The sequence below is a fragment of the Aulonocara stuartgranti genome (genome assembly GCF_965226115.1).
Source record: "Aulonocara stuartgranti genome assembly, chromosome: 15".
Classification (NCBI taxonomy): domain Eukaryota; kingdom Metazoa; phylum Chordata; class Actinopteri; order Cichliformes; family Cichlidae; genus Aulonocara; species Aulonocara stuartgranti.
The window spans coordinates 40764426-40790274 of record NC_138951.1 but is presented as its reverse complement, the minus strand read 5'-3'; the positions used below and the strand labels follow the sequence as shown (position 1 = coordinate 40790274).

General features: G+C 42.7%; 2 protein-coding genes across 5 annotated transcripts in view; one reads left to right on the top strand and one right to left on the bottom strand.

Moving 5' to 3' along the window:
- LOC309690053 (afadin- and alpha-actinin-binding protein-like) overlaps nucleotides 1-1997 on the top strand; it is a 7000-nt gene extending 5003 nt beyond the window's left edge. For 3 of the 4 annotated variants that reach the window (XM_082506900.1, XM_082506901.1, XM_082506902.1), the window contains exons 11-14: nucleotides 217-390; nucleotides 497-614; nucleotides 813-963; nucleotides 1068-1997. In XM_082506900.1, the coding sequence (XP_082363026.1) occupies nucleotides 217-390; nucleotides 497-614; nucleotides 813-963; nucleotides 1068-1203 (579 nt within the window). In that variant the 3' untranslated portion in view covers nucleotides 1204-1997. The remainder of the gene's footprint in view (nucleotides 1-216; nucleotides 391-496; nucleotides 615-812; nucleotides 964-1067) is intronic. The other variant, XM_082506903.1, reaches the window with a different exon arrangement.
- On the bottom strand, nucleotides 1780-25849 carry LOC309688668 (vitellogenin-1-like; the record flags this gene model as incomplete). The annotated part of the gene is made up of 35 exons (XM_082504543.1): nucleotides 1780-3033; nucleotides 3117-3278; nucleotides 3373-3538; nucleotides 3657-3751; nucleotides 3870-3964; nucleotides 4040-4220; nucleotides 4297-4420; nucleotides 4493-4628; nucleotides 4708-4850; nucleotides 4955-5158; nucleotides 5232-5312; nucleotides 5425-5517; nucleotides 5710-6380; nucleotides 6462-6666; nucleotides 6744-6864; nucleotides 6971-7156; nucleotides 8912-9005; nucleotides 9188-9377; nucleotides 9470-9589; nucleotides 9697-9798; nucleotides 9869-9993; nucleotides 10083-10180; nucleotides 10272-10489; nucleotides 10573-10791; nucleotides 10886-11011; nucleotides 11118-11283; nucleotides 11364-11521; nucleotides 11612-11774; nucleotides 11848-11996; nucleotides 12077-12238; nucleotides 12316-12567; nucleotides 12653-12804; nucleotides 12920-12940; nucleotides 23993-24122; nucleotides 25796-25849. 35 exons carry the CDS (start codon nucleotides 25847-25849, stop codon nucleotides 2942-2944), a joined length of 5454 nt encoding a protein of 1817 aa, XP_082360669.1. The 3' UTR covers nucleotides 1780-2941.

Genomic DNA, 25849 nt, shown 5'->3' with positions numbered 1-25849 from the left:
ACACACACAGAGAAAGTGTCTTTAATATTTATCGGTGTTGAGTGAAAGGAAAATACATTTACCAAAAACAGGATCAGAGATGTCTGCTACTTCTCACGTTACTCTGGAATGAACACCTGACTTACTGTTGTTTGTGTTTTGGTTGAAACTCATTTTGTTTTATAAATAATCAATAAATTGTTGATTAATTCATCCACGTTCCTTTCTTTCCTATAGCATCAGGTAAGCTCTGCATGTGATGAGGAAACCGCATCCCTGCTAAGCAATTGCTACATGCTTCAAGAGAAGGCGCGCCTCGGGGACGAGTGGAAGACTCTGGAGGAGCAGAGGAAGATCTTTGAGAGGGAGAGGAAGAACTTTACAGAGGCAGCCATCAGACTGAGCCACGAGGTGATTAAAAACAAATATTAGTTTACATCTTGTGCAAAGTTGTGTGCATATGACAGGTAAGATGCTTGAACTGTTTTTAAAACCTTTTTTTGGGTTCATTTTGCAGAGGAAGGCCTTTGAGGAGGATCGGGCAACATGGCTCAAACACCAGTTTTTAAACTTGAGTCCATTTGCAGACTCAAAGAAAACCCCATTGTTAAAATCTAAAAGTGCCTTTTTGATATGTGAGTCTCTCAGTTTTCTATCAGTTTCCCTAAAATGAAGAGCAGCAGTTGCTTTAGATGGTTTGAAAATGTTACGTATTGACAGGAGTTGAAAAAAGGAAAATATATCCAAATAGACTTATGACTAAGTTTCTTTTTAAGTGATGAGTAATTTCCATCAATTCCAGCAGTCATTAAATCAGCCTCTTTTTTCCCCAGCAGCTGAAACAGAGGCGGCTGCGACGGTGGCTCCAGAAAAGCTCATCAAATGTCCTTCAGACACAGCCTCCCCCACACCCAGGTGTGTCGCGCTCGCGTCGGCTTCCACCACTGACCTGTGTCGCACGCTTTGCTTTATCCCAGAAAACAGGTGTGGTTGCTTTATGTGTACCACAGTTTCTGAATTAGTAATAAGCATGGCATAATGTACCTGCATGAACTTCATTTGAAGTTTTCCCCTCAATGTGATTGCAGCTCAGTGCAACCAAAGACAAACGGGGAACATGTGGAGGAATCGGGCACGTTTTGTGGAGATGTTTTCGTCCAGCACCAACAGTGGGAGTACAGCGAGGACCACACACTCTCACAGGAGAAGAACAGCTCCATCTGAAGCCAAAAACTCCGTTCACTTGAATCAGACGTATCATGTCCAGTGTTTATGTCTGATGCGTCTGATGGGTGGATGCCAAAGGCCCACAGATGGACTGTAAAATGATTAAACAGCTTAAGAAGGAAAGAGCGTTAAGAGTGACGTTCTGGTTTGCTGGATCTGTATTAATGTACTGCATATAGTATGTAGTTAGTTTACTTATTTATGGTACTGTAAATCATAAATTGGCATATCTTACATTTAGATGCTGCTGATGCAATATGTGACAATATGTGACTGGGTAAATCAAATCAAGTATGCCGGCTCTGTTTACAACACTGAGAATGTGACTGAGTGACAGCTCATTTTTCCAGTAAATGTTGCTGTTAGGTTTGTAACAGGTAGTTTATCTGCTGCTTTGAATAGGAAGAATGTAACATCTTGCACAATTTACATATTATGTAGGAGATAGTGACTTTAGTCCACTGTGACGTTAATATGATTTGTCATGAAACAATTTGTTTCTTTAATGTCACTTTTCTTTTAGGAGCTTTGTGTTGACAGGTGGCCGTTATTTTCCTCTCAAATGTTAAATGACATGTTCATGTTCACGCTCATTATAGTTTTGACTTCTATCGGGGAAGTAATCACTGATTTTTTTTTTAATCATCACTGCCTCTCCTGGTTCCCATTCCTCTGTGGTGGACTGAGACTGGAAAACAAAATGCACTATAAGAAGAATACCATGGCACCAATAATTATAGCCATTCAATGGGTGTGTTTATTAAGAGGTAAAATAAAATACTTTATCTATATGAATAGAATACACTTGGTTTTGTATACTAAACACGGCATCATTCATTAATGTGTGTTTCAATGTTCTTCCTTTGCACAAACTGAGTGCATACAAAACTTCTGTTGACTTTAGGACATCACTATGTGTGTGTTTCTGAATCACTAGTTCATTCGAAGTCAACAGTAGAGGTGGACGGATTGATCCAAATAGTTTCGACACCAATGCTGGTATTGGTATCAGATCAATACTTTGTTTCTATCCTCTTAAGTTCAATTTCATTCATAGCCTAAAGCACATTTAAACAACAGAAGTTGACCCAAAGCTCTTTGGAAACAGGCATATTTACATTCCATGTCCAAAAAAATCTTTCAAATTACACAAAAAGCTGAAAGGTGTGTTTTAGTGGCTTAAGTAATTATTGTGCAAAGTAAAAATCACAGTAGAAGTCTTTAAAAGGCGTTCAGAATTTGCAAAATGATTGTGATGTATCTAATAAATGATAACGCACAGCTCTTCTCTACATAAGCTGCCTTTATATGTTAGTAGTCCCACTATCAGTGTTTGGATCGATACCAAAATTTGGAGAATTACACAACACTTGTCATCTGGCATGTGCAAATTAATTGCAGTCACCACACTGTATAAGGGAAGCATTTATGTGGATGATATCACAGAAAGCAGGGAAGTGGATGGAGAATATGGATCACTTATTTAAGCCAGAAGGAAAACTGGCAATTACTGAATTTATATGGGTGCGTTCAGCTTCACACTTTATTTCACAGATGATCTCATTTCTATTGTCTCTGTTACAATAAATGTAATAAACAGTCTTATTCGGTACAGATTTTCCTTTTGAAATTCGCCAGAGTTCATTTTTAGCTCAGTAAGTTTATCTGGAGATTCACTTTATTTAAAATAACATTCAAAACATACATGTAATGTCTGAGACTGACAGTGCTGTTGTTAAGCACACTGAGCTGTGCAGGTGCAGGCGAGGTGACTCTCCGTAGTTTCCATCAGGTCCACGCTCTTATACACGCTGGAGGGGCTGGAACCTGCGGACGTGAAGGGAGCAAAAATAATTAGAAACTCCGTGTTTTTCTCCACGATGTTGCATTTTTAATCTTTGTAGACTCACCAGCTGGAAGGCAGTGGAAGCCAACAGTGACGCTGGTGGTGCGCACAGGGAAGCACCCAGGCATGCAGCGCAGTACAGGGTCGACAGAGTAGCACTTGGAGTTCTGAGCTTGCATGTTTCCCTGCTTCTCCAGCTGCACCGATTCATGCCTCATACGGCACTCTGTAACACAGCAGGGATTTTAGGGTTCCTGATAGATTCAGTATATTATTCTTTAGAAGACTTGCCATGATTACATCAGATATCTTTGTCTTACCAGTGGCGTCTCTGCAGTTCTCAGCTGGCAGAATCCAAGAATGAGCAAAGCTCACTGCTGTCGTGGCTATCCATCCAGTGGGTGTGCGATACTCCTGCATGGTCTCCCCGTCAGCCTTTCCGCAGAGCCCACAAGTCTTCCCCTTCATCCAGTCCACAACTTTAATCTGCATCGTAGGATCACGTGATTAATCAGACGTCAATTTTAACTGAATTTCCATCTCGCTTGGTCTTTTTCGTTTTTCCTTTTAAGCTCATAACCAAAGTTATCAGTTTTGCTTTTACCTTCCATGACTTCTTGTCAAAGTAGACTTCATGAAGACCAAAGCTAGCTGCATACACAGAGATGCCTTCGCCACTTTGTTTGATCTGGATGTCAGCTGTAAGACAAAAAGGTTCCTCTCGTTTTTTCAACACAAAGATCTGGGATAAAATTTGATCGTAGGTTTGATGGTAGTTTGCAAAATCCGATTCAAAGGTTTTAGACTGCATAGAAACCTCGGGGATAATGATAGGGCAGGTTGCTCGTGAGTATTTCCAGCCCGTTCACATCCACAGTCACACTGGTTCTCCTCTGATAGAGGTCAATGTCTCTGCACGAGAAGAAATAAAAAGACTCAGTTTTGTCAAAAACCAGAGTTTCTTTCGTGTTTTTAATGAAATCTTACATGTGAGCAATTTTCACACTGATCTGCTTGTGTTCAGTGCGATCCTTCCTCAGTAGAACGATGAATTTCAGCTCGTCTGTGCCGTCCTGTGCCAGAACCTGATAGCAGTTTGAGGGCATCTCGTTCTTTAATTTCTCGTTGTTGAATGTGGTCAGTGTATTGCCGGTGAAGCTACATTCAACTGAGGAGGGGGAAAAATGATGTGTCAGAAAAGGACACAGCCTGTCCACGTTTAAATGACAGGCACGAGCCATTACCTGCGCCAGCCGCAGCTAACAAGTGCTTGACCTTTCCAGAGACGTCACCGAAGGGAGTAAGATCTTTGATCTCGTTACTTGGCAGAGTGATGGGAAGATGCAAAGCCCGCTTATGAACAGTGCTCTGTAAACAGAATAATTATTGTGAGAAAAATCAAAACATATGATTTTGAAACAACAACTTTGCTGTTCGTACTCTCGGTGTTTTCCAAATCAGGTCGATGATCTTGTCAGATACTACAGCCACAGTAAGCGAGAGCTGCTTGTCGCTGTTTCTGTCCTTTTCCTGAATCAAGCCGGCTGGCATGTGAGCAGAAATGTACTTATACATCCTGCAAAGGAATTTACAGATATCAGATGGTTTCATATTGTCTGTATGACATGCGTGACAGTGTCTGTGAAGTTTCATACGTCTTTGCACAATGCTTGAGATCAGACGGTAACCGATTCCAGTCCACCTTCAACCGAGCTGCAGGGTTTCGACCGACAAGACCAGTTTCCGCTGTAATCGCGGTGTCATGTTGGTTGCATTCTGCTCCCCAGTTCATTTTAGCCTAGAAAGAACAAATCGAAATGACAAATGGCAGAAAGGTTTAGGTTCGTTTTTTTCGTGCTATGCTTAGTTCAACATCCAAAAATAAGGCGGACAGTGTCTCACTTTGACTTTGTGCATGCTCAACACGGCTCCATCAGCACAGAGCCTCCAGTTGTTATCAGGAACAATGTCATCTAGAATGATCTGAAGTCTGCTGGTGGTTTTGTCCATGTAAGCAATGAACTGGTATCCCTGCTTCTTCTTGTCAGCTTTAACAGCACGGAAGATCATGCCAAACACGGCAGCTTGACTGTCAAGGAACCGCTTCTGTGGGGACAACTATTCATGTGAGTACATCCATAAAATCCCTCGCCGGAAAGAAGATTTGACGGGATTTGACCTTATGTTGGATAGCGTCCAAGCTTGAGCCACTGCTTCTGCTTCTGAAAACCTCTGATGATGTGGCTTTAGAGGTGTGATGCTACAAGAATGCCATATAGTGCCACGCAAAAGACAACACAAGTTACCACCTGTGCAAACTGTACAATGTGCAGTATTGTCATACTTCAAACATGGTGTAAATGGGTTCTCACTGGAGTCTTGTGACCTTTGTGGTTTTTCTTGTGCTTCTCTTTGTGTTTCTCTTTGTGATTCTCCTTCGATTTGTGGCGATGACTCGCAGGTTGCTATGAAGAAACATTTTGTCAGCAACCACAGTGGCCATATATACTCAGATAACTATGAGATTTCAAATCAATTAAAACTATAGATAGAAAACAGAATATTAATAAAATGCTGACTTATACAATATAAATATTCAAACAGTAGTAGTGACAGCTCAAGCGGCTCTTTGTCTGAATATAATACAGCATGTTTACCTTTCTGTGGTGCACACTGTAGTGAGAAGAGCTTGAACTAAGACTGAAGAGCGACGCAAAGCTTGATGCAAAGCTGGACTTGGAAGTACCGACAGAGGTGGAGAAGCTGAAGCTGCTGCTTCTTTTGCTTGTGCTGCTGCTGCTTCTACTTATGCTGCTGCTTCTACTACTACTGATACTGCTGCTTCTACTACTGCTACTACTACTACTACTGCTGCTGCTACTACTGCTGCTTCTGCTGCTACTACTTATGCTTCTGCTGCTTCTACTACTACTGCTACTGCTGCTGCTACTGCTGCTGCTACTCCTGCTACTACTACTTCTACTACTACTGCTACTACTACTACTGCTGCTGCTGTAACGTCTTTTCACCAACTGGACTTGTTGAGCAGTTGCATCAGTGGTCTTCCTGCTAGAATGGGATGAAGAGCTGGAGTTAGAGGAAGAGGAGCTGCCAGGAAGGCGAGAGCTCCTGGAACTGGAGGACGAGGAGGAGGAGGACATGGTGCTATTCTTCTGGGTAGAGGCCAGGATTTTGTGGAGCTTCATTAAGACTGGTGTTTCCTCGGGGATTTCTTCTTCTCTAAGGGTGATGTGTTTGATGATCTTCTGTGCAGCCTTACTTCCAAGTTGAACCTCTAATTCCAGTCTCTCAGCAGCTTCACCTTCGACTGAAAGCATCATCAGTTAATGCGGTTAGCAGCTAATTTCTGCACTGTGTCACTAGAAAAAGCACTTTTCTAAGTTCTTACTTGGTATGACAGAAAAAACAGCAGAGTGCTTTCCAGCCAGTTTATACACTGCAGCATCCCCCGTGTGAGCAGTGGCAATCTTGAGACAGGCCTTGAGTCCAGCGTTAACAGTCTGAGCGCAGTACTTCTTCTTACTCTTCACCATTTTAGATTTGATGTGCCTGCCAGCTTTCTGACGTTGAGAAATGAACTCTGCGGATCTCGACTATGAGGAGAAAGTATGTAAATTACATAAAAAAGACACAATATTTTTTTATATCTCTAAAACGGTTTTAAATTCACCTCATTAGCAGCATCAGAAGAAGTGTTATTCGATATAAGAATCTGTCTTGGGTTGGCAGGGATCACAGGAGTGATACTTTCTCCCGAAACAGGATTTCTTACCACAGCAAAAGTCTCAACCCTGTTAAAGAGAAGCAAGGATGAACCGTAATCATCAGTGCAAAGGTAAAAGCATCTCAGAAGCGATGTTTAAGAATATGCAATAAATTAAAGATGTCATGGCTTACTCCACAGCGGTAATGTTTTCAGGCACTGAAACAGGAAGAGCTGTGAAGTTTAAGTAGCCCTCATTGATGTTAAATGTGACTTCAGTTTTGGCAGGTGCGATGGAGTAGAGTTTGGCTCTTGATACCATGACAGCCTGGAGTATGGCAGTGTTTATCCCGAACACAGCAAATGTGTTCACAGCCGCACTAGAAGAGGAGGACAGTTGAACATTATATTACATTTGTTGGTAACACGTCATAATACAGCCGGCGCCCAAGAGGTTAATTCCCCTAGAAATAAGTGGAATTTCCTTATATTATACCTGAAATTACAATATAATTATATTTACCAACAAATACCCAGAGGTAGACTCAGTTGCATAAGGGTAATAATTTAAGTTTTCTACAAGAAAATAATAATTACACTGTTAGTAATTTTACATTATGCACACGTACCTTTAATCTGCATGTAACTTCAGGTATTTTAGAGGAATGGAGACATAAATCATGCAAATTATAATGTGAGTAATTTTAAATAGTACAGAAATACCTGCATCACTCAGGTCGCTTGCACACAGACTCTATTCAGACCTTTTCTTTGCACTACTTCCAACCTGTTTGCAACTATTTTGTTGTCTAACGTGCGCCTTTCCCTTATTTTTGTATATATCCCTCTTGATTGTATATATTCCTGCTGTACACTATTTATATTTTATTTTGGCACAAATAGTGTGGAGCATCTGCAATTTTGTTGTACATGTACAATGACAATAAATGGCTATTCTATTCTATTCTATTCTATTCTATTCTATTCTAATATCTTTAAATATTGCTTAAGAAAATTCAAGTAGTGCGTATCTTTGAGTATTTTACAGGAAAAGAGACACAAATTGTACCTTAATTTTTTTTCATTTTAAGAAAACAAGGAAATTCATGGATAAGTAACTTTAAGTAGTATGCAAGTAGTTACAAGTATTGTGTTTCCAGGAAAAGACAAATTGTACTGTAAGCAATTTAAACAGTACAGAAGTAGCAATAAAAGTGAGTAAGCAGTGTGTAACTTTGGTTATTTTGCAAGAAAAGAGACACAAATTACACTGAAAGTAATTTTAAATAGTCAAAGGAGCTTGGAAAGAAAAGCGTCTGGACTTCTTTAAGTTGCTTGAAGACGTTTCACCTTCATCCGAGAAGCTTCTTCAGTTCTAAGGTCAAATGGTGGAGAGTCCCAGATTTAAACCTAGTGGGAGTGACCCCCCACAGAGGGACAAAAGGACCCCTGATGATCCGCTAATCGCCTGAGCCAAGGTGTGAAACTGGGTGTGGGTCCCAATCAGCCAGAGTTTCGGGTGTGTTCATTGTGAAACCTGGCCCCACCTTGTCATGCGAATTCCTGAGGTCAGATGGCCCAGGATGTGAGTGGGCGTTAAGGCGTCTGGGGAGGGATCTCAAAAGGGAACTCTCCACCATTTGACCTTAGAACTGAAGAAGCTTCTCGGATGAGAGGTGAAACGTCTTCAAGTAACTTAAAGAAGTCCAGACGCTTTTCTTTGCAAGCTCCTTTGACTACGATGACCTGGATGACTGAGAACCTTCACAGTCATTTTAAATAGTACATGAAGAGTTTTGAGTAATGCATAAGTAATTTTAAGTAGTGCGTAACTTCAGGTATTTTACAGAAACTGAGGCACAAACACAAAATTAAGCCATTTTCAGTGGGGAGCTTCCCCATCTCACACTGCAGGTACCTGCTGTATTTTAGGTTCTCCAACCATCAAGTAGCTTAACTTTGCCTTTTTACATTTCAGTATTCATTATGCTGGTGTGAACCATTCAGGTAAAATAATTTCAGGTAAAATTCTTGGAAATTCCCACTTGATTCCAGGGGTAGAATTAAACCCTTAGTTATGTGCTGTGTTATAAAGTATTAGCCATTTACTATTGTAGCGACAGCTATTGCCCCACCTTGGTGTGACCTTGGTAGTAATGTATATGTCTGCCTTGAGAAGGTATCTGAGATAAAAGTCTTCTGGCAGAGCTGGAGTTGTCGTGACTTTGACTAAGAAAACAGAAGAGAAAAGTTACTTTTCTGCACATTGTTATGATATTTCCACATTAATTTATTAAAAGGAAGTTTGCAACTTCTTCTTTCTTTGAAAGAAGTTTAAAAAAATGCTCAAAACTTTTAAAGAAGTTTTGGTGTTGATGGAAATATTAGGTCGTTAAGTAATATTCACTCACTTTGACCACGAACAGCAGCCACAGCAGCAGTGTACAGACCGAGCTCCATGGGGAAACCAGCTATAGTAGGCATGATATGTCTCACCTCATTAGCCAGCAGAGGCTTAACAAAGCGCCAAGTAGGACCAGACTGCAGAGCCTTGAAAACATCTCTACCAAACGTGTCAGCATCGTTATTGCCAAGGATGAGCTGCAGGGGAAGAATATTTTATAAATATTGCGTCTTGCAAAATCGTGATTAAACTGATCTTTAGGTTGATGGGTTGTTTGTTTAAATCGTACATTAAAGGTGTTGCCAAACCAGTTTTTGTCAAAGTCAACAAAGGCAACTTCTTGTCCAAAACACTTGACGTAGATGGAAGTCAGGGGTTTGCTGTTGGGTGCAGACTTCCAGTGAGAGAGCTGTAGAGAGAGAGATGCAGTCCAGCTGATCACTAGTCTTCTGTTTCATTTTGCAGATAGCAGATAAGATGTCCCTGTCGTTCTTGTAACTTTATGGTGTTGCTTACAGCCTTAATGACATGTTTCATCCTGGTGACCCTGTCAGCACTATCAAAAACTGCTGGGTTTTTCAGAAAAGCCTCCTGTAGTCCCCCAGTTCTTACTCCCACCTAGAAAAAAAAAGACAAGTAACTTTCAGGTTAGTTATTAAATATCTGGACTGATTTCGGTTTCCTTTACCTCCAGAATGTCAGCAGCAGCTCCAGCAAAGAAAGCCTTGATCCTAGACGTAATAGATTTGGGCATGATGGTGGCAGCATCATTGATGTAGTAAGCAGTCGCAGCAGCACCAAGCATAAAGGGACCTAACAGAGAGTTTAATGAGATGCAGTTAAACATTATTAAATCGAAAATAAAGATCCAGGTTAGTTAAACCAGGCACGGCGATTCTCACTGTTATAGACGTCGACATGGATGGCTTTGCTGAAACGTGAGCTCAGTTTGTCCAGGTTTGGGCCCAACATTCTCAGGCCAGCTTTGCATGCTGCAGCACTGCAGTGATAACATGAAAGAGCTCACTGCAGGATGGATCAAATCACAGAGATTTATCCGATTGTGACGAAGGATTAGAAAGCACTCTTACACTGAGGCATAAATAACGCTGGTGCTCCAAGTCAGGGACTTCATGTGGGAGTAGGTGAAGCTTGCTACTTGCAAATTTGTATCTGTCTTCACAATATGAACAACAGCTGACACCAAACTCATTGAAGGTTTTGTCTCAAAGAGCACCATGCACGCAAGCATGCGGATCTCTGCATGAAGAGTCTTGTCCCCGTAGAGCTGAAAGGCTAAATACTGGACCTAATGTATGAGAGAACGCAGACTCAGTGTGGAGCTTTGTGCAAAACTAGAATGATCAGGAAATCTCTGCGTTGATAATTCACCGTTTTAGGCTCCTTTTTGGCGATGTTCCTCAAGGCCATCATGGCTTCAGCATGAACTCTCACTGGCAGTGATGAACCTAATTTACTATGTAGGGGCAGCATCTTTGTGATTGTCTTGAGGCTAGAAGGATGCGCAGCATTTCCCAAAGCCTTCACAAACAGGATGATGTCCTCTGTGTTTCCATCTTTCAGAGCCTGTGCAAGAAGGTCTTGAATGGGCTGCAAGAGCAAATAAGGAAGTAAATCACCCGTTCTCTCATTCTTAAATGTGTACGTGATTCTAAGGCAGCATGTAAGGTCAATGTTATATTACTTGTATGAGCTTAGCAGGACAGGAAGTCCTCTCATAGCAGTGTTTGTAAATCATGGTACCGTAGCCAAGGAATACAATCTGGCGCAGAACTGGGTTTCTCGCGATGCTGCTTTCCTTTGATAGGCTCTAAAACATCACACAGAGTTAAGAGTATCAGAGTTAATGCAAAAACGTCCCTTCTTACTCTGGACAAAATAACTTGACTTCACTAGATATGTTGAGATTTACCGACCTCGATGACCTCAATGGCCTCGGTGGTTGCTGTCACCATGTGAAACGAAGTAATCAAAGCCTGAACGGCTTCAAACACAGTTATGGTTTCTGCTAGGTATTTCTCTTTGATAAATCTCAGAGCATCAGGATTTCCCACAGCAGGAATGGCGTCCATGATCCATTTTCTGAAACAATAAAAAGGAAGTTTGCCAAATTGTGCAAATATCTTTACATGATATTTTAAACATTTAATCAGTGAAATCACCTGTGGGCAGAGCTCCCTGAGTGTTTGCTCCACAGGTTCTCCAGAGTTTCATTGGAGGCTGCACGGAGGAGTTGAACAAACTTCAAAAATTCCAGAGGTGCATCTTCATGAACTTTTCCTACAGCCTGTTTGACCAGGTGATTCAGAGTGTCCTCGAGCTAATGACACAGGGGTAAACAGGATATCACCGAGCACGGCACAGACTTTTAATTCATGCCTTAGCAATAATCTCTTAATTACGACAATACCTGAGACTCTATGTCGCTGATATTGAGGAGCAGAATGGGTAACTGAAGAAGCTCAGTGGAGAATTGATATGTGAGATTTCCACGGTGTGGATACTGAGCCAGGGGTGGTGGTGTAGTGGGTGCATAAGGGGGTGTTTGAACCTCAAGGAGCATCAAGGATTGCCTTGAATGTGGAAAGAAAAGTTCATTTACGTTCTTTGAATCAATTTTTGTATTCACAGTTGTTATGGACATACTTGGTCTCCATATGGGCAGCTCCATGCTGCTCGCTGAAAGGTGAGAACTGGATCAGCTCATGGACCGATGCCTCCTTGATCTGGATGCCATTATCGAGTGGTTTCATGATGTAACTGTATGATGAAACTCCTTTCAGGTTTTTAGTGTCCTGTAAGAACAAAGCTGTTGCTTGTCATGCATCCCATCACTTTCACAGATGTTTCCTGATATAAAATGTGTAAAACCTACCTCCTGGCACTTTCCACATTTCTCTGTGTATGCTAACCCCATGTCTTTAGTTATTCTTTCTTGACAGTGGTTCATATCTCTGGTCTTTCTCAGATAGACACGTTCAGCCTCTGTGTCCTCAGTGATGGAGTAAAGTGTCTTGCACACACCCTGAGTTCCAGCCTATAGAGCAGCACACATATTCAGTAGGGAGATTCAACTTCTTGTCACACACAGGTTTATAAAGATCTTTCACCAACCTCCTGCAACTCGTAGACATTTTGTGTCTTTTTGATGTTGAGCTGAAAGACATTCAGGATACCTCTGTAGATATTAAGCACTGTTGTTGAGACGGTTTCAGGGGCGAAGACTTTTCCCACAGCACCATTGACATACTCAAACTTAATGGGAGTCGTGAGCTCAGCTTGGAGGGCTGAAGTCAGCTCAGTTGCTGGGATAAAAGGATCCTCAGGCCAAATTCCACTATACTCCTGGAGCTCAGGTTCCTCAAGCTTTCATATAAGAGTAAGGTTTAATTCAATTAGTATACATGTAAAAGGTAAATGACTGCAGCTTGTGCAGGATTTTGATCTTTACCTTAATGAAGTATGTGTTCTGGTCTATAGCATTGATGCTAACTTTGCTGCTGATATTTAGTCCAGCTCTCGCTGAACCTTTCTCTAGCAGGCCCGCCAGGAGCAGCGCCTCATACTTGTATACGTAGGTTTTACCAGCTTCAAAAACAGGATCTGGAAGAAGTCAGTGAATGTAATTTATATGACTCATTTGTGAAATTATATGAACTATAAACTCTAAACCAGGCCTACAGTTTTTGTTTCACAATGAACACAGTATTAAACTTACCTTGATGTTGAAGATCACCAGCTGTAAGAAAATAAGAAAGAAATCAGTAATACAGCGAGTAAAATCTGAAACTATTACAACATTTGAAAACATAGTTTGCATTTTGTTTTACAAATTAAAACCAGAGGTAAAAGGAAAGCAGTGCACTGTAAATGTTAAAGGCCGAACATTGTGATTATACAAACCACTAATTCAACCCCAAATCTCTTAAGCATGTTTCAGAACTGAGCCAGACAGAGACTCAAAGCACAAAGAGATTTAGAAAAATCTGTTGAAAAAAAGAAAACACACAAAAAAAGAATCTGAATCCACAAACAATGACAAAAATATGAATGGGCTTGAATATGCTTTTCAGCAGTGTTTATATGTTATGATTTATATTTACTGTGCAAATCACTGCATGTTCGCTCCAAAGACTCTGCTCTGAAATTTCATTATAATTGTGTACAATAAGACTTCTATTTTAATTCAGATAATGAAGTAGTAAAGATGAGCAACTAAACCAAATGATAGGCAAAGTTTTGCTGGAAATGGAAATTTGAATGTCTTTGAATGTTGTGGTGGAATTTTCTGTTAATAAAGTCTGCAACAAGGTCAGCTGTGGTCAAGCCGCTTTATTTACTGCATGCAGGAGAGCAAACGCACATCAAACATCACAGTTCTACAGTCATGAAAGCTTTGTCCTCGAGGCATCACAGGTCTCTTTTATACCCTCACACACAAAACCCTGCATCTTTTCAATTACAACTATTTTTCATCCCACCCGACTGTTGCTGGGCAGGAAAGACTTCCCACTACCTATGCTCCAGGAAGCACCTGGACTGGTCTTCTTGGGAATTTTGTCCTTCTACACCTTAACAGTCAGTAGATACATAGTGAAACATCGTTAAGCATAGCTAAGCAGTTACACCTGGTCATATTGAAACACACACACCCTTCATCTAAGAAACAAAAGGTTATACAAAATCCTACAGTGACTAAACACCTGAATCGAAATGTGAGGATAAACTAGAATTTTCCCCATTACAAAGTCACACTGTACAAAACTTAGCGGTTCTTTGTGAGTAGAGTCTACAGTAGCTGACAAACTGACCCATTTTAAACTGATCTTGATCATTTGAATTGATTTTAGTTATTAAAGTGAGCTAAAATGCTTTTTCATTTCTAGTTCTAGGTTTTAGCTCCCTGCTTACAAGAAAAGTTGAACTGCTGGGTCTGTATATATTAAAATTCACATAAAGCACCAAATATGTAACAAACACGCAGCATGTTTTCTGTTACATATGCCTAAAAATGAAAACCTTTTTTTAAAAGAGGCATAAACCCACTACCAATGTATAACAAGTACATAACTATAATTTGTCTTTACCTACATTCAACTCAATTCAAATGTTATTTACATTTCACCAAATCACAACAACAGTTGCTTCAAGGTGCTTTTTATTGTTGGGTAAAGACCCTACATTACACTGACATTACCATTCAACGCATAATCAATAAAACTCCAAATATGAAATCAGCATTATTTTTGAACATATTTATAAAATAGCAAAGTTTTGCACAAACATCATCACTCACCCACAACGGCCAGAATCAGGGCGAGCACGAGCGCTCTCATTGCTGACAGGGTGGTGCTGGTCTGCAGAGTAAGCAGCCTTTTAAAGGGAAATTTGTGCTGACAAATTGCACGAAGGTATGATTCAAACCCCTGGACATTTGATCATTGCACTCATATATCAGTGAATGAAAAGTCAGGGTCACCTGCCCTTGTTCTCTTCAAATATGGCAGGCTAAGTCCTGACGTGATGTGTAGAAATTTTCATTGCGTTTCAGTCGAAAGTAAAACTGAAAAATAGAATTTTTTTTCACAACAATCTTATTTTGTTGCAGTGTATTTGCCGATGTGTTTATCTTTTCACTTTTTTTCCTGACATATAACTAATCTCCCTTTATCCAAAAGACTTTTTGCTATATAAGAATAGCAAAAAGGTTCATTAAAAATAAGGTTTCACTGACATTTTCAGTTGTTTACATACATGTCAAGTGTTTGCTTAAATATTATTTGTCTCATCAAATCAAGACAGTGCCACTGATTTATTTATTTATTTAATGTTGTAACATTTGTGGCATCTCTCCATCACATTTTTCAAATGTGGCTTCAAAGTTCAGATAAAGGGGCAGCGTGACTATTGCTGTTTGCTCACTTTATTTGTTGTGGTCAGACTGTGAAGGCTGTGACATTTTAGCAGATCTGCCTGCTCTGCTTTTATCTGCTGTCATGTTCTGACACCGTTTATTTATTTTTGCTTAATTTCTGCTTGTTGCTTTGACTCTGTCCATTTTTCTGCCAAATATTATGATTTATGTGACGGTTGCTTAAGTAAAATTTACTTTGTTTCCATGTTGTTTTATTTAGCTTTTTACTTATGCTTCTAAATGTTCCCTTTAAAAAATATGAAATGTTGTGAAATATTAGACAGGACCAAAGACTATAAGATTCAATAAGATGACTATATCATACTTTTAATTGACTAAAATTGAGCAAATTCAGCTGATTATAAATGCAAAGTATGGGGTCACCCCCTTTGCTCACCTTGCAGATCTCATCCCTTATTCCCAGTTTGAGTTTTTAATGGCTTGATCCAGTCCCAGGGCCCATGCTGGATGTCATTCCTTGCTCTCCACCCACCCACCCTCCCCACCCACCCACCCACCCACTCTGTAGCTGTCACTAGCAAATGAGACCAAAAAACAAAAAAACTAATCACATGACTTGTAAAACAGATTGATGATCAGAATGATTAACAGAGCTCAAGTTTCCCAACTGCAGTATCAATGAATTATATTCTAACTTCCTATAAAATTGACAGTGTAACATTACTGAATACTACATAATATTTTAACCATGGTAAGTATGGCTGTGTCTCAGGCTTCTCATCAAGAGCCCACTTTCCAAATCCCATCTCATTTTATTAACAATGCCTTTTTTGCAATTCATGACAAAATTAATTTAATTCTTAAAGCTTCTCATCCCAATCCTGATATCCTAATATCATCCTATCAATGAAGTTAAGTATAATAATAACTATAATGATCTCACTTTCAATAATTTTGTTATCAGCATAGCTAATCTAGGGAAAATTAGGCTGCTGATCCCCTCTTTCACCCGTTGTTCAAATGGTCTTTAATGCAACTATCGAATCAGTCCCACGGCAGCAGCTCAATGCATGTATATGTCTGAGCTGTTGAAGTTCAAATTGAGCATCAGAAGACCAGAGCAGTCTGGGTTATGATTATGATTGTGGATGGCTGCTAACTTTCTGCTTCTTAATTCAGATCAAACTGAGGTTATTGTACTAAAATCTTAGAAATATGGTATCTAAGCAGATTCTTACTCTGGATGGCATTACCTTGGCCTCCAGTAACACTGTGAGGAACCTTGGAGTCATTTTTGACCAGGACATGTCCTTCAACGCACATATTAAACAAATATGTAAGACTGCTTTCTTCCATTTGTGCAACATCTCTAAAGTTAGAAATATCCTGTCTCCGGCCTCTGGGCCTGGGGCTCGGTCACTCAGGCGCAGCTGGCTGCCGGCGGAGCTCACGGGCGCGTCACTGCAACCCCCCCTGGCTTCTGCTCCGCGGCTGCTGAGTGAGCCCTCATCTGGGACTCTCCTCAGCTCTTTCTGGGACAGTGGCGCAGCTGCCCCTCTGTTGGTCTTCCTTGGTCTCTTGTGTTCTGGGGGCCTCTGGATGTCTGGAGTCTTGATCTCCTCCATACCTGCTTCATGCCCTGGAGGACGGGGCTGTGGCCCCCCCACACCCTAACAGATCATTACATGAAGGAACCTTTTAAAAACAAGCGCGTCCATGCTCACAGGTGTACACACGGGTGATCACACCCACAAACTACACCCTTTTTGGCTCCTACCTCAAAGCACACTGTGCGCTGTCGATCTTACGTGCTGCACAATAATGTTTAATATTTAGTATTTACTGTCATATTCCCATATATCATCGTGATGTTGTTTATTATGTTGCTCTAGTCTTCTTCTGCTTGTTTTCTTTTTTTCTCAACAGGTGATCCAGGAAAAGAGAAAGAAAAAAAAGGTGATGAAGCAGATTTTCATCGTCTTTTCTCTCTATCTCTTTTCTCCTTTTTCTTTCCCTCTCCTTCTGTTAACTTTCTTCTGAACTTTTCTTCTTGTTTTTCTTTCCCATCCCTGAGTCCAGTCTGGTCTGATTACAATAACTTAGAATAAAAATAACTAATAAAGATCAAATAAACTATGACAATCAAGTGGACTAGTATAGCAAAAGGCCCACTTGGGAAAGTAAATCTGTTGGGCATTTTTCTTGGCCTTCAGACAATAATTCTGATTGCTACAGTGCCAGACAGGACACAAAGAAAAAGAAAGAAATATCCTGTCTCAGAGTGACGCTGAAAAACTAGTTCATGCATTTATTACTTCCAGGCTGGACGACTGTAATTCATTATTATCAGGAAGTCCTAAAAACTCCCTGAAAAGCCTTCAGCTGATCCAAAATGCTGCAGCAAGAGTCCTGACAGGGACTAGAAAGAGAGAGCAGATTTCTCCTGTTTTGGCTTCCTGTTAAATCCAGAATTCAAAATCCTGCTCCTCACATACAAGGTCTTAAATAATCAGGCCCCATCTTATCTTAATGACCTTGTAGTACCATATCACCCTATTAGAGCACTTCGCTCTCGCTCTGCAGGCCTACTTGTTGTTCCTAGAGTATTTAAAAGTAGAATGGGAGGCAGAGCCTTCAGTTTTCAGGCCCCTCTTCTGTGGAACCAGCTTCCAGTTTGGATTCAGGAGACAGACACTAGCTCTACTTTCAAGATTAGGCTTAAAACTTTTCTCTTTGCTAAAGCATATAGTTAGGGCTGGACCAGGTGACCCTGAATCCTCCCTTAGTTATGCTGCAATAGACGTAGGCTGCCGGGGATTCCCATGATGATAATAATAATAATAATAATGGATTGGATTTATATAGCGCTTTTCAAGGCACCCAAAGCGCTTTACAATGCCACTATTCATTCACTCTTGCATTCACACACTGGTGGAGGCAGCTATGGTTGTAGCCACAGCTGCCCTGGGGCAGACTGACAGAAGCGAGGCTGCCATATCGCGCCATCGGCAGGGTAAAGTGTCTTTCCCAAGGACACAACGACCAGGACAGAGAGCCCAGGGATCGAACCAGCGACCTTCCGGTTACAGATATGCTTCCTTCCCAACCCCCTGAGTTTTTCCTTTCCAGTCACCTTTCTCACTCACTATGTGTTAACAGACCTCTCTGCATTGAATCATATCTGTTATTAATCTCTGTCTCTCTTCCACAGCATGTCTTTATCCTGTTTTCCTTCTCTCACCCCAACCAATCACAGCAGATGGCCCCGCCCCTCCCTGAGCCTGGTTCTGCCGGAGGTTTCTTCCTGTTAAAAGGGAGTTTTTCCTTCCCACTGTCGCCAAAGTGCTGCTCATAGGGGGTTATATGATTGTTGGGTTTTTCTCTGTATCTATGAAGCGCCTTGAGGCGACTTATGTTGTGATTTGGCGCTATATAAATAAAATTGAATTGAATTGAATTGAAATCATTAGAATAGAGAACTTGCACTAACATATATTTCTGTTTTTACTGGACTCAAAGATGTGATCGTGACGGATTTATCAAAATATTTTGCATAGATTTTTGGGTATGAGTGCTGAACTGTGTGATTACTATTGATATACACAAACACAATAAATAATCATTCATCAACCTGTCTTGTGACCTGCCTGACTATCAAGCTCTCTTCTGGAGAACCATGGTGGCCCTAAGCAGCTGCACAGTCTGCTTATCCCTTTGGCTGCCATGCATTAACATAAATTTTTTGCCTGGGAAATACACCCACCGTACCTTTAGCTAACAAACAAATTGTGTGCTAAACTACAGAAGTGGGAACAAAGTACAATCACTTTGTTTATTTTTTCTTTTCTTTTTTTGCCTGTCCCGGTTGGTTCTTTAACCATCAGAATTACTGTGTGAAGGCCAAGAAAGATACCCAACAGATTTACTTTACCTTTGTTATCACGGCCTTGCCGTATTGGTCAATTTGATTGATCTTTGTTATTATTTATTTATTTTATTCAGACGGGACAGACATGACTGGGGAATGGGAAAGGGAGAGAGAAAGTGTTGGGTCGGCCCCGCTAGTTCAAAGACTTATCACCCGTGAAGAAAGCAAGACAACAACTTAACCGGTTTTTACTTGCTAGCAAGGGGAGGATCTCAGAGCAGCACCTCTGCCCTCGGTCTCAGACCACTCCAAAGAACCCAGCTTCCCCTGCAGCCTTTATTCTGTGAACACAGTTTACAAAAACACCCATCGTAAAAAAAAACCCTATAGTGCGTCATAAAACTAAGGCACTGAGTGTGTGCGTATGCATGTACGAGCATGTGTGTGTGTGTGTGTGTGTGTGTGTGTGTGTGTGTGCACGTGTGTGTGTGCACGTGTGTGAGTCTGTGTGTGGATGTGGGTGTTTTTGTGTGACTTCCTGCTGATCACAAAGGGTCATCTCCCCTCACCCTGTATATGCCTCAACCCCTTTAATGGTCACCCATACACAAGCACAGGCGGGGCCATAAATTGAAAGAAGTAAACATCCTCACTAAATAAGGACAGAAACAGAATGTCTTTGATCATACAGTTTGAACCAAGGCTTAAAAATGTACGTACAATAATGGCAACATTTAACAATTTCACCCTAACAGAAAGAGGAGGGGGGGGTGAAGAAAAACAGAGGAGAAACGGGACAGTGAGAGAAGACAATAAAAGAGAGCGAACAAGAAGCAAAAGGAGGGACAGTGAGAAAGGGCACTTAAAAAGAGAAAGAAGAAAAAAAAATCTCCTGGATCACCTGTTGACAGAAAAAGAAGAGAAAACAAGCAAAAAAAAAAAAACCAGAGCAACAAACTAAACACAACACCATCACGTTAATCTAGCCAAGTGTAAACAGCAGTAAATACTAAATATCGAATGTTGTTGTGTAGCAAGAAGGACCGACAGCGCACAATGTGCTTGGAAATAGCAGCCAATAAAGGTGTAGTTTATGTCTATGAACAGTGAACACCCGTGTGCACACCTGTGTGAATCAGCGTGCTTGTATTCAAAAGATTTCCCCATGTAATGGTGTGCTAGATCACAGGTGTCCAATTCCAGGCCTCGAGGGCCGGTGTCCTGCAGGTTTCAGATGTGTCCTTGATCCAACACAGCTATTTCAATGCCTAAATTACCTCCTCAACATGTCCTGAAGTTCTGCAGAGGCCTGGTAATGAACTAATCATTTGATTCAGGTGTGTTGACCCAGGGTGAGATCATGTACTGCAGGGTTTAGATTGGGGCGATCGTGGCTCAAGAGTTGGGACAAAGGGCCCAGTGGCACTAGTGTGGGGAACCATAGCCCACAGGGCATGAAGCAGGCATGGATCCAGGCCGCAGAAATCCAGAGGCCCGAGGGCCCCCCAGTCTCCAAACGGGGTCCGACTGAGCCACGGGCGCCAGGCCCCGCCAAGCAGCCACCGGGAGTGAGCCGGTACATACCTGAGCACCCAACCCCGGACACCAAGAAACACCAAGGCCTGGGGGCATCAGCTACTGGCAGGGAGTGTGGTGAGGGGAGAAAGGCCCCTATACCTGGGGCTTATAACACATGTCATAACACAAACACCATGGGGGTGAGCACGCTATACAGCGTTCAGAGGACCGTCTGTGTATTCAACCTCACCTCTGGCGCTGGTGCCCACCTCTCAGTTTTAATTGCATGTTGAGGGTTCTCGGGAGGGGCCAAGCAGACACCGGCTGCTCTCTGGCAGGAACCACCATGCCCTCCCATGTTTTAAATGCACTTTAGAACAGCATGCAGCAACACTACATATGAGCGGGCGGAGGGAGGTTTGGGGTCTTCACTCACTCCTGTTCTGTTAACCGTCGGATTGGGGTCTGGGATGCGGGGCCTCCCTGCTATTGCAGATAAGGAGGCGGCCTGCTTTCCTCCACCCCAGAGAGAAGGGCTAGATCTCCTGGGTCTGGGTACGGTTTGCCCCTCTAGGGGCAGGGGTACCCGGACCTGGGATATAGAGTATTTTTGGGGAGTGTGAATGTGTGTAATGTGTCTATTTGTGTCTGTCTCCACTTCGGGTGAGTGCCGAGTATTCGTTTGTGTATATGGGGGTGGGAATGCACGTTTGTGTCTGTGTGCGCCTGTTCGTCTGTGTCTATATGTCAGGTTGGGTCTTAGACTCCACCTCTCTGGGAACATCTCAGGCTCTCCGAGGTATGGAGGCCCATCTCCCCTCACCACACTCCCTGCCGGTGGCTGACGCCCTCAGACGTTGGTGTGTTGGTGGTTCTTGGTGTCTGAGGGTGGGCGCTCATCTATGTACCGGCTCACTCCTGGTGGCCGATTGGCGGGGCCTGACGCCTGTGGCCCGGCTGGGCCCCTTCCGTCCTCTCTGGCACAGCTGGCTGCCGGCAGAGCCCGCTGGCATGTCACTGCAACCCCCTCTGGCCTCTGCTCCATGGCGGCTGGGTGACCTATCGTTTGGGGCTCTCCTCATCTCTACCCAGGAGGGTGGCACGGTTGCCCCCCTGGTGGTCCTCCTTGGGTCCTCGTATTCTGGGGCCTCTGGATGTCTGGGGCCTGGATCTCCTCCATACCTGCTTCATTGCCTGGGGGACGGGGCTATGGCTCCCCACTCCCTAGCAGATCGTTACATGGAGAAACCTTTTGAATACAAGCGTGCTGATGCACACAGGTGTACACGGGTGTTCACAGACACAAACTACACCCTTCTTGGCTGCTACCTCAAAGCACATTGTGCACTGTCAATCTTGCGTACTGCACAATAATATGTAATATTTACTATCTACTATTATCCACTGTTAGCTAGTTTATTGTGACTGTGTTGTATTCATTATGTTGCTCTTTCTTGTTTGTTTTCTCTTCTGTTTTTTCTTATCTCCATACAGGTGATCCAGGTGTTTTGTTTGTTTGTTTCTTTCTTCCCTCCTTTCTCACCATCTCTTCTCTCCTCTATTTTTCTTTCTCTCGCTCTCTTTCTTTCATTCTTTCTCCCTGTCCTATCCCCCAGTCATGTCTGTCCCGTCTGTAACAACTGAAAATCAAATAAAATTAATACATAATTGTCATAAAGGTCAATCAAATGGACCAATATGGCAAGGCCATGATGATCCAACTGGTAAAGTAAATCCGTTTGGCATCTCTTTGCCTTCAGACAACAATTCTGATGGCTAAAGATCCAAAGGGGAAAAACTGCACTTTAGAACAGCACACAGTAACACCACATATGAACGGGCGGAGGGAAGCATGGGTCTCTTTATACCTCCGTTCTCTCTTTACCATTGGGGCTGGGAGAAAGAGTTGGCCATCTGATCGAGGTCTGGATGCGGGGCCTCCCTGCTGCTGCGGGGCCGTGGGCAGTCTGCTTGTCTCCACCCCAGTGAAAAGAGTAACATCTCCTGTGTCTGGGTACCATCACCCCTCTGGGGGTGGTGGTGCCTGGACTAGGGGTTTAGAGTATGTTTGGGGAGTGTGAGTGTGTGTACAGTGTCCATTTATGTTTGTCTCCACGTTGGGCGAATGATGAGTATTTGTATATGTGTGCATGAGGATGGGAATGTACGCTTGTGTCTGTGTGTGCCTGTTCGTCTGTGTCTATATGTCAGGTCGAGTCTTAGACTCCACCTCTCTGGGAACAAATACTTTGTTTCTGCAGGTCATATTTTTCAGGTATACATTCAGGTGTATTTGTGCATTTATTTTTCAGGACACTTTTTACTTTTACGACCTACATGGTTACACGAGTATTTGTACTTTTCACTCTCTATATTTTCAAAACAGACATTAAGTTAGGTTTAGGTCTATCAAATATAGCTAGGTGTTTATAGTGGGGGGCTAAAGTGGGCCAGAAAGAGTGCAAGTGTTGTGAGTTGTGGTTGCGGTTCTTGAGCATCTAGCTAGCCCTACAGAAGAGGAGTGAGGATAAAGGGAGTAACGTTTTGCTTTTGGGTTTTTTTGTCAAATAATTAGAAATGTGTCAATTTTATGAGCTCAACAAACACACAAACTGTTTGTCCAGCTTGTCACATATTTTGTTGCTAGGTAAAAAAAAACAACAACAGCTGCTGTATTTCCAGGTACAGAAAGAAGTTTCAAGATAAATTCAATAAGAGATGGAGAAAGACGTAAGAAAGGACAGACGTTAGATTTAAAGGTAAGGACTGCTCAGCGGCAAGAAATCTGCTGTGTTTTGGTAAATTATGTATTTTCATGCTGTGAAACATCCTGCACAACAAACTACGGTATAATTATTTTGTGTTATTTAAATGTTGAATGAAAATACTCTGTAGTCTTGTGCAGAATAATCAGGTTAGCTGCAAGCTACTTTGGTGAATTCACAATAAAAGAGTATGTTGGACAATTACATTTGGCGATATGAGCGCCAACAAAGCGGCCTCATACGGCGTGCGGCGCGCGGTGAGAGATGCCAAACGCTGGTACCGGGAACGTGTGGAGTCCCGCTTCCACCAGGGCGACACACGGAGTATGTGGCACGGACTACGCACCATTACGGACTACAAAGCCAGGGACACTGCGCCGATCAACGCCAACTCTGCATTCACCAACGAGCTGAATCGGTTCTACGCCCGTTTCGAGGTTAGCCAGGCGGCTAATGCTATCTACCGCCTGACTACCGAGGACAGTGATGTCATCAGCGAGAGACCGGTGACCAGCATCGCGGAGCATGACGTCCGAGCGGCATTGAGGAGAGTGAACACAAGGAAAGCGGCAGGGCCAGACGGCATCACCGGCCGTCTGCTGCGCTGCTGTGCTGACCAGCTAGCAGGTGTGTTCACTTACATCTTCAACGAGTCCCTGGCGAAGTCTGTGGTCCCCACATGCTTAAAAAAAGTTCCACCATCATCCCTGTGCCCAAGAACAGCAAACCCTCATCCCTGAACGATTACCGGCCAGTTGCACTGACCTCTGTAGTAATGAAGGTGTTTGAGAGGCTGCTGAAGAACATCATCTCCTCCGCCATCCCAGACACCACAGATCCGCTGCAGTTCGCCTACAGATCCAACAGATCCACAGAGGATGCCATCGCCCGCGTCCTACACACCACTCTCAGCCACGTGGACAAGAAACAGGGTAACTATGTGCGAATGCTGTTTGTTGATTACAGTTCAGCGTTTAACACAATAGTGCCCTGCAGACTGTTCACAAAGCTGAGGGATCTGGGACTTAACAGCCGTCTGTGTGCATGGGTGTTGGACTTCCTCACTGGCAGAACTCAGGTGGTGAGGGTGGGCAGGTGCTTCTCCAACAGCATCACCATCAACACAGGAGCATCTCAGGGATGTGTCCTCTCGCCACTGCTCTACTCCCTCTACACTTCAGACTGTGTGGCCACCCACGGCTCCAACACCATTGTGAAGTTTGCTGACGACACAGTGGTGTTGGGTGCCATCTCCAACAATGATGAGGCGGCCTACATGGATGAAGTGAGAAATCTGGCATCATGGTGCCAGGACAACCACCTCCAGCTGAACGTCGGCAAGACCAAGGAGCTGGTGGTGGACTTCAGAAGGGGTCAGCACAGAGACTACAAGCCCATTATCATCAATGGAGCTCCAGTGGAGAGGGTGCAGTCCTTCAAGTATCTTGGTGTCCACATCTCCTCAGACCTGACATGGGCTGCCCACATTCAGGTCCAGACCAAAAAGGCTAGGCAGTGCCTGTATCACCTACGACAACTGAGGAAGTTCAGGGTCTCTCCAAAGATCCTCAGGATCTTCTATACAGGCGCTGTGGAGAGCATCCTCACACAGAACATGACATCGTGGTTTGGGAACAGCTGTGTGAAGGACCAAAAAGCTCTCCAGAGAGTGATCCGTACAGCAGAACGCTGCTGCAGGATTGCTCTCCCCCCGCTTCAGGACACCTACACCAGGAGATGCCGGACTAGAACAGCGCAGATACTGAAGGACCCGTCCCATCCTGGCAACAAACTGTTCCAACTTCTGCAATCTGGTAGAAGGTTCCTCATCATCCGGGCAAGGACAGAGAGACTCAAGAGGAGCTTCTATCCCCAAGCCATCCGTGCCCTAAACACACACACCCGCCCTCTCACATCATCTATAACTGACTGAGACAGGACTCTTCCAGACACTAAACCAAGGAACAATGTACATTTCAATTCCTTTAATTTCAAATATTTTTATATCGTCTATTCTGTAAAATAGTCAGATGTCTATTCTTATTATATGTTCTTCCTCTACTACCCCCCCCCCCCCATTTTTGCACATGTCGAGGAGCATGTCAGGCTACATTTCACTGTGTGTTATACTTGTATAACTATGCATGTGACAAATAAAGAACCTTGAACCTTTAAATAATTTGCAAAGAAGCTGATGATGCTTAGATTAATTGTGCCAGCTGTATATGGTCTAGTATGAAGACAATATGCAGTATATTGTCAGTGTAGGAAATGTAAATTAGCCAAGATATAGAGCTCTACTGAGCCACTACAACCAATTGTAGGGTTCCCAATTGAGCAAAGAAGTTGATTCTGTACTTTAGCTTTTACTGGAGTATTTTTAACACAGGTGGCCTGTCTGTGCTTCTACCTAAGTAAAGAATGTCTGTATTTTTGCCACCTCTACCGCACTGTGCAAAAACAGTTTGGTTGTTATGTGTATTGAGCTTTTTGAAATGTTGAATTTGAAATTATATGCCACTTTAAGTAACTCTGTTTATCCTTGAAGTAATGCAAGCATAGCTTTACATCTGAACCGTCACAGGGATGAGAGGAGAACAGGATGTGTGCAGGTGGTGTCAT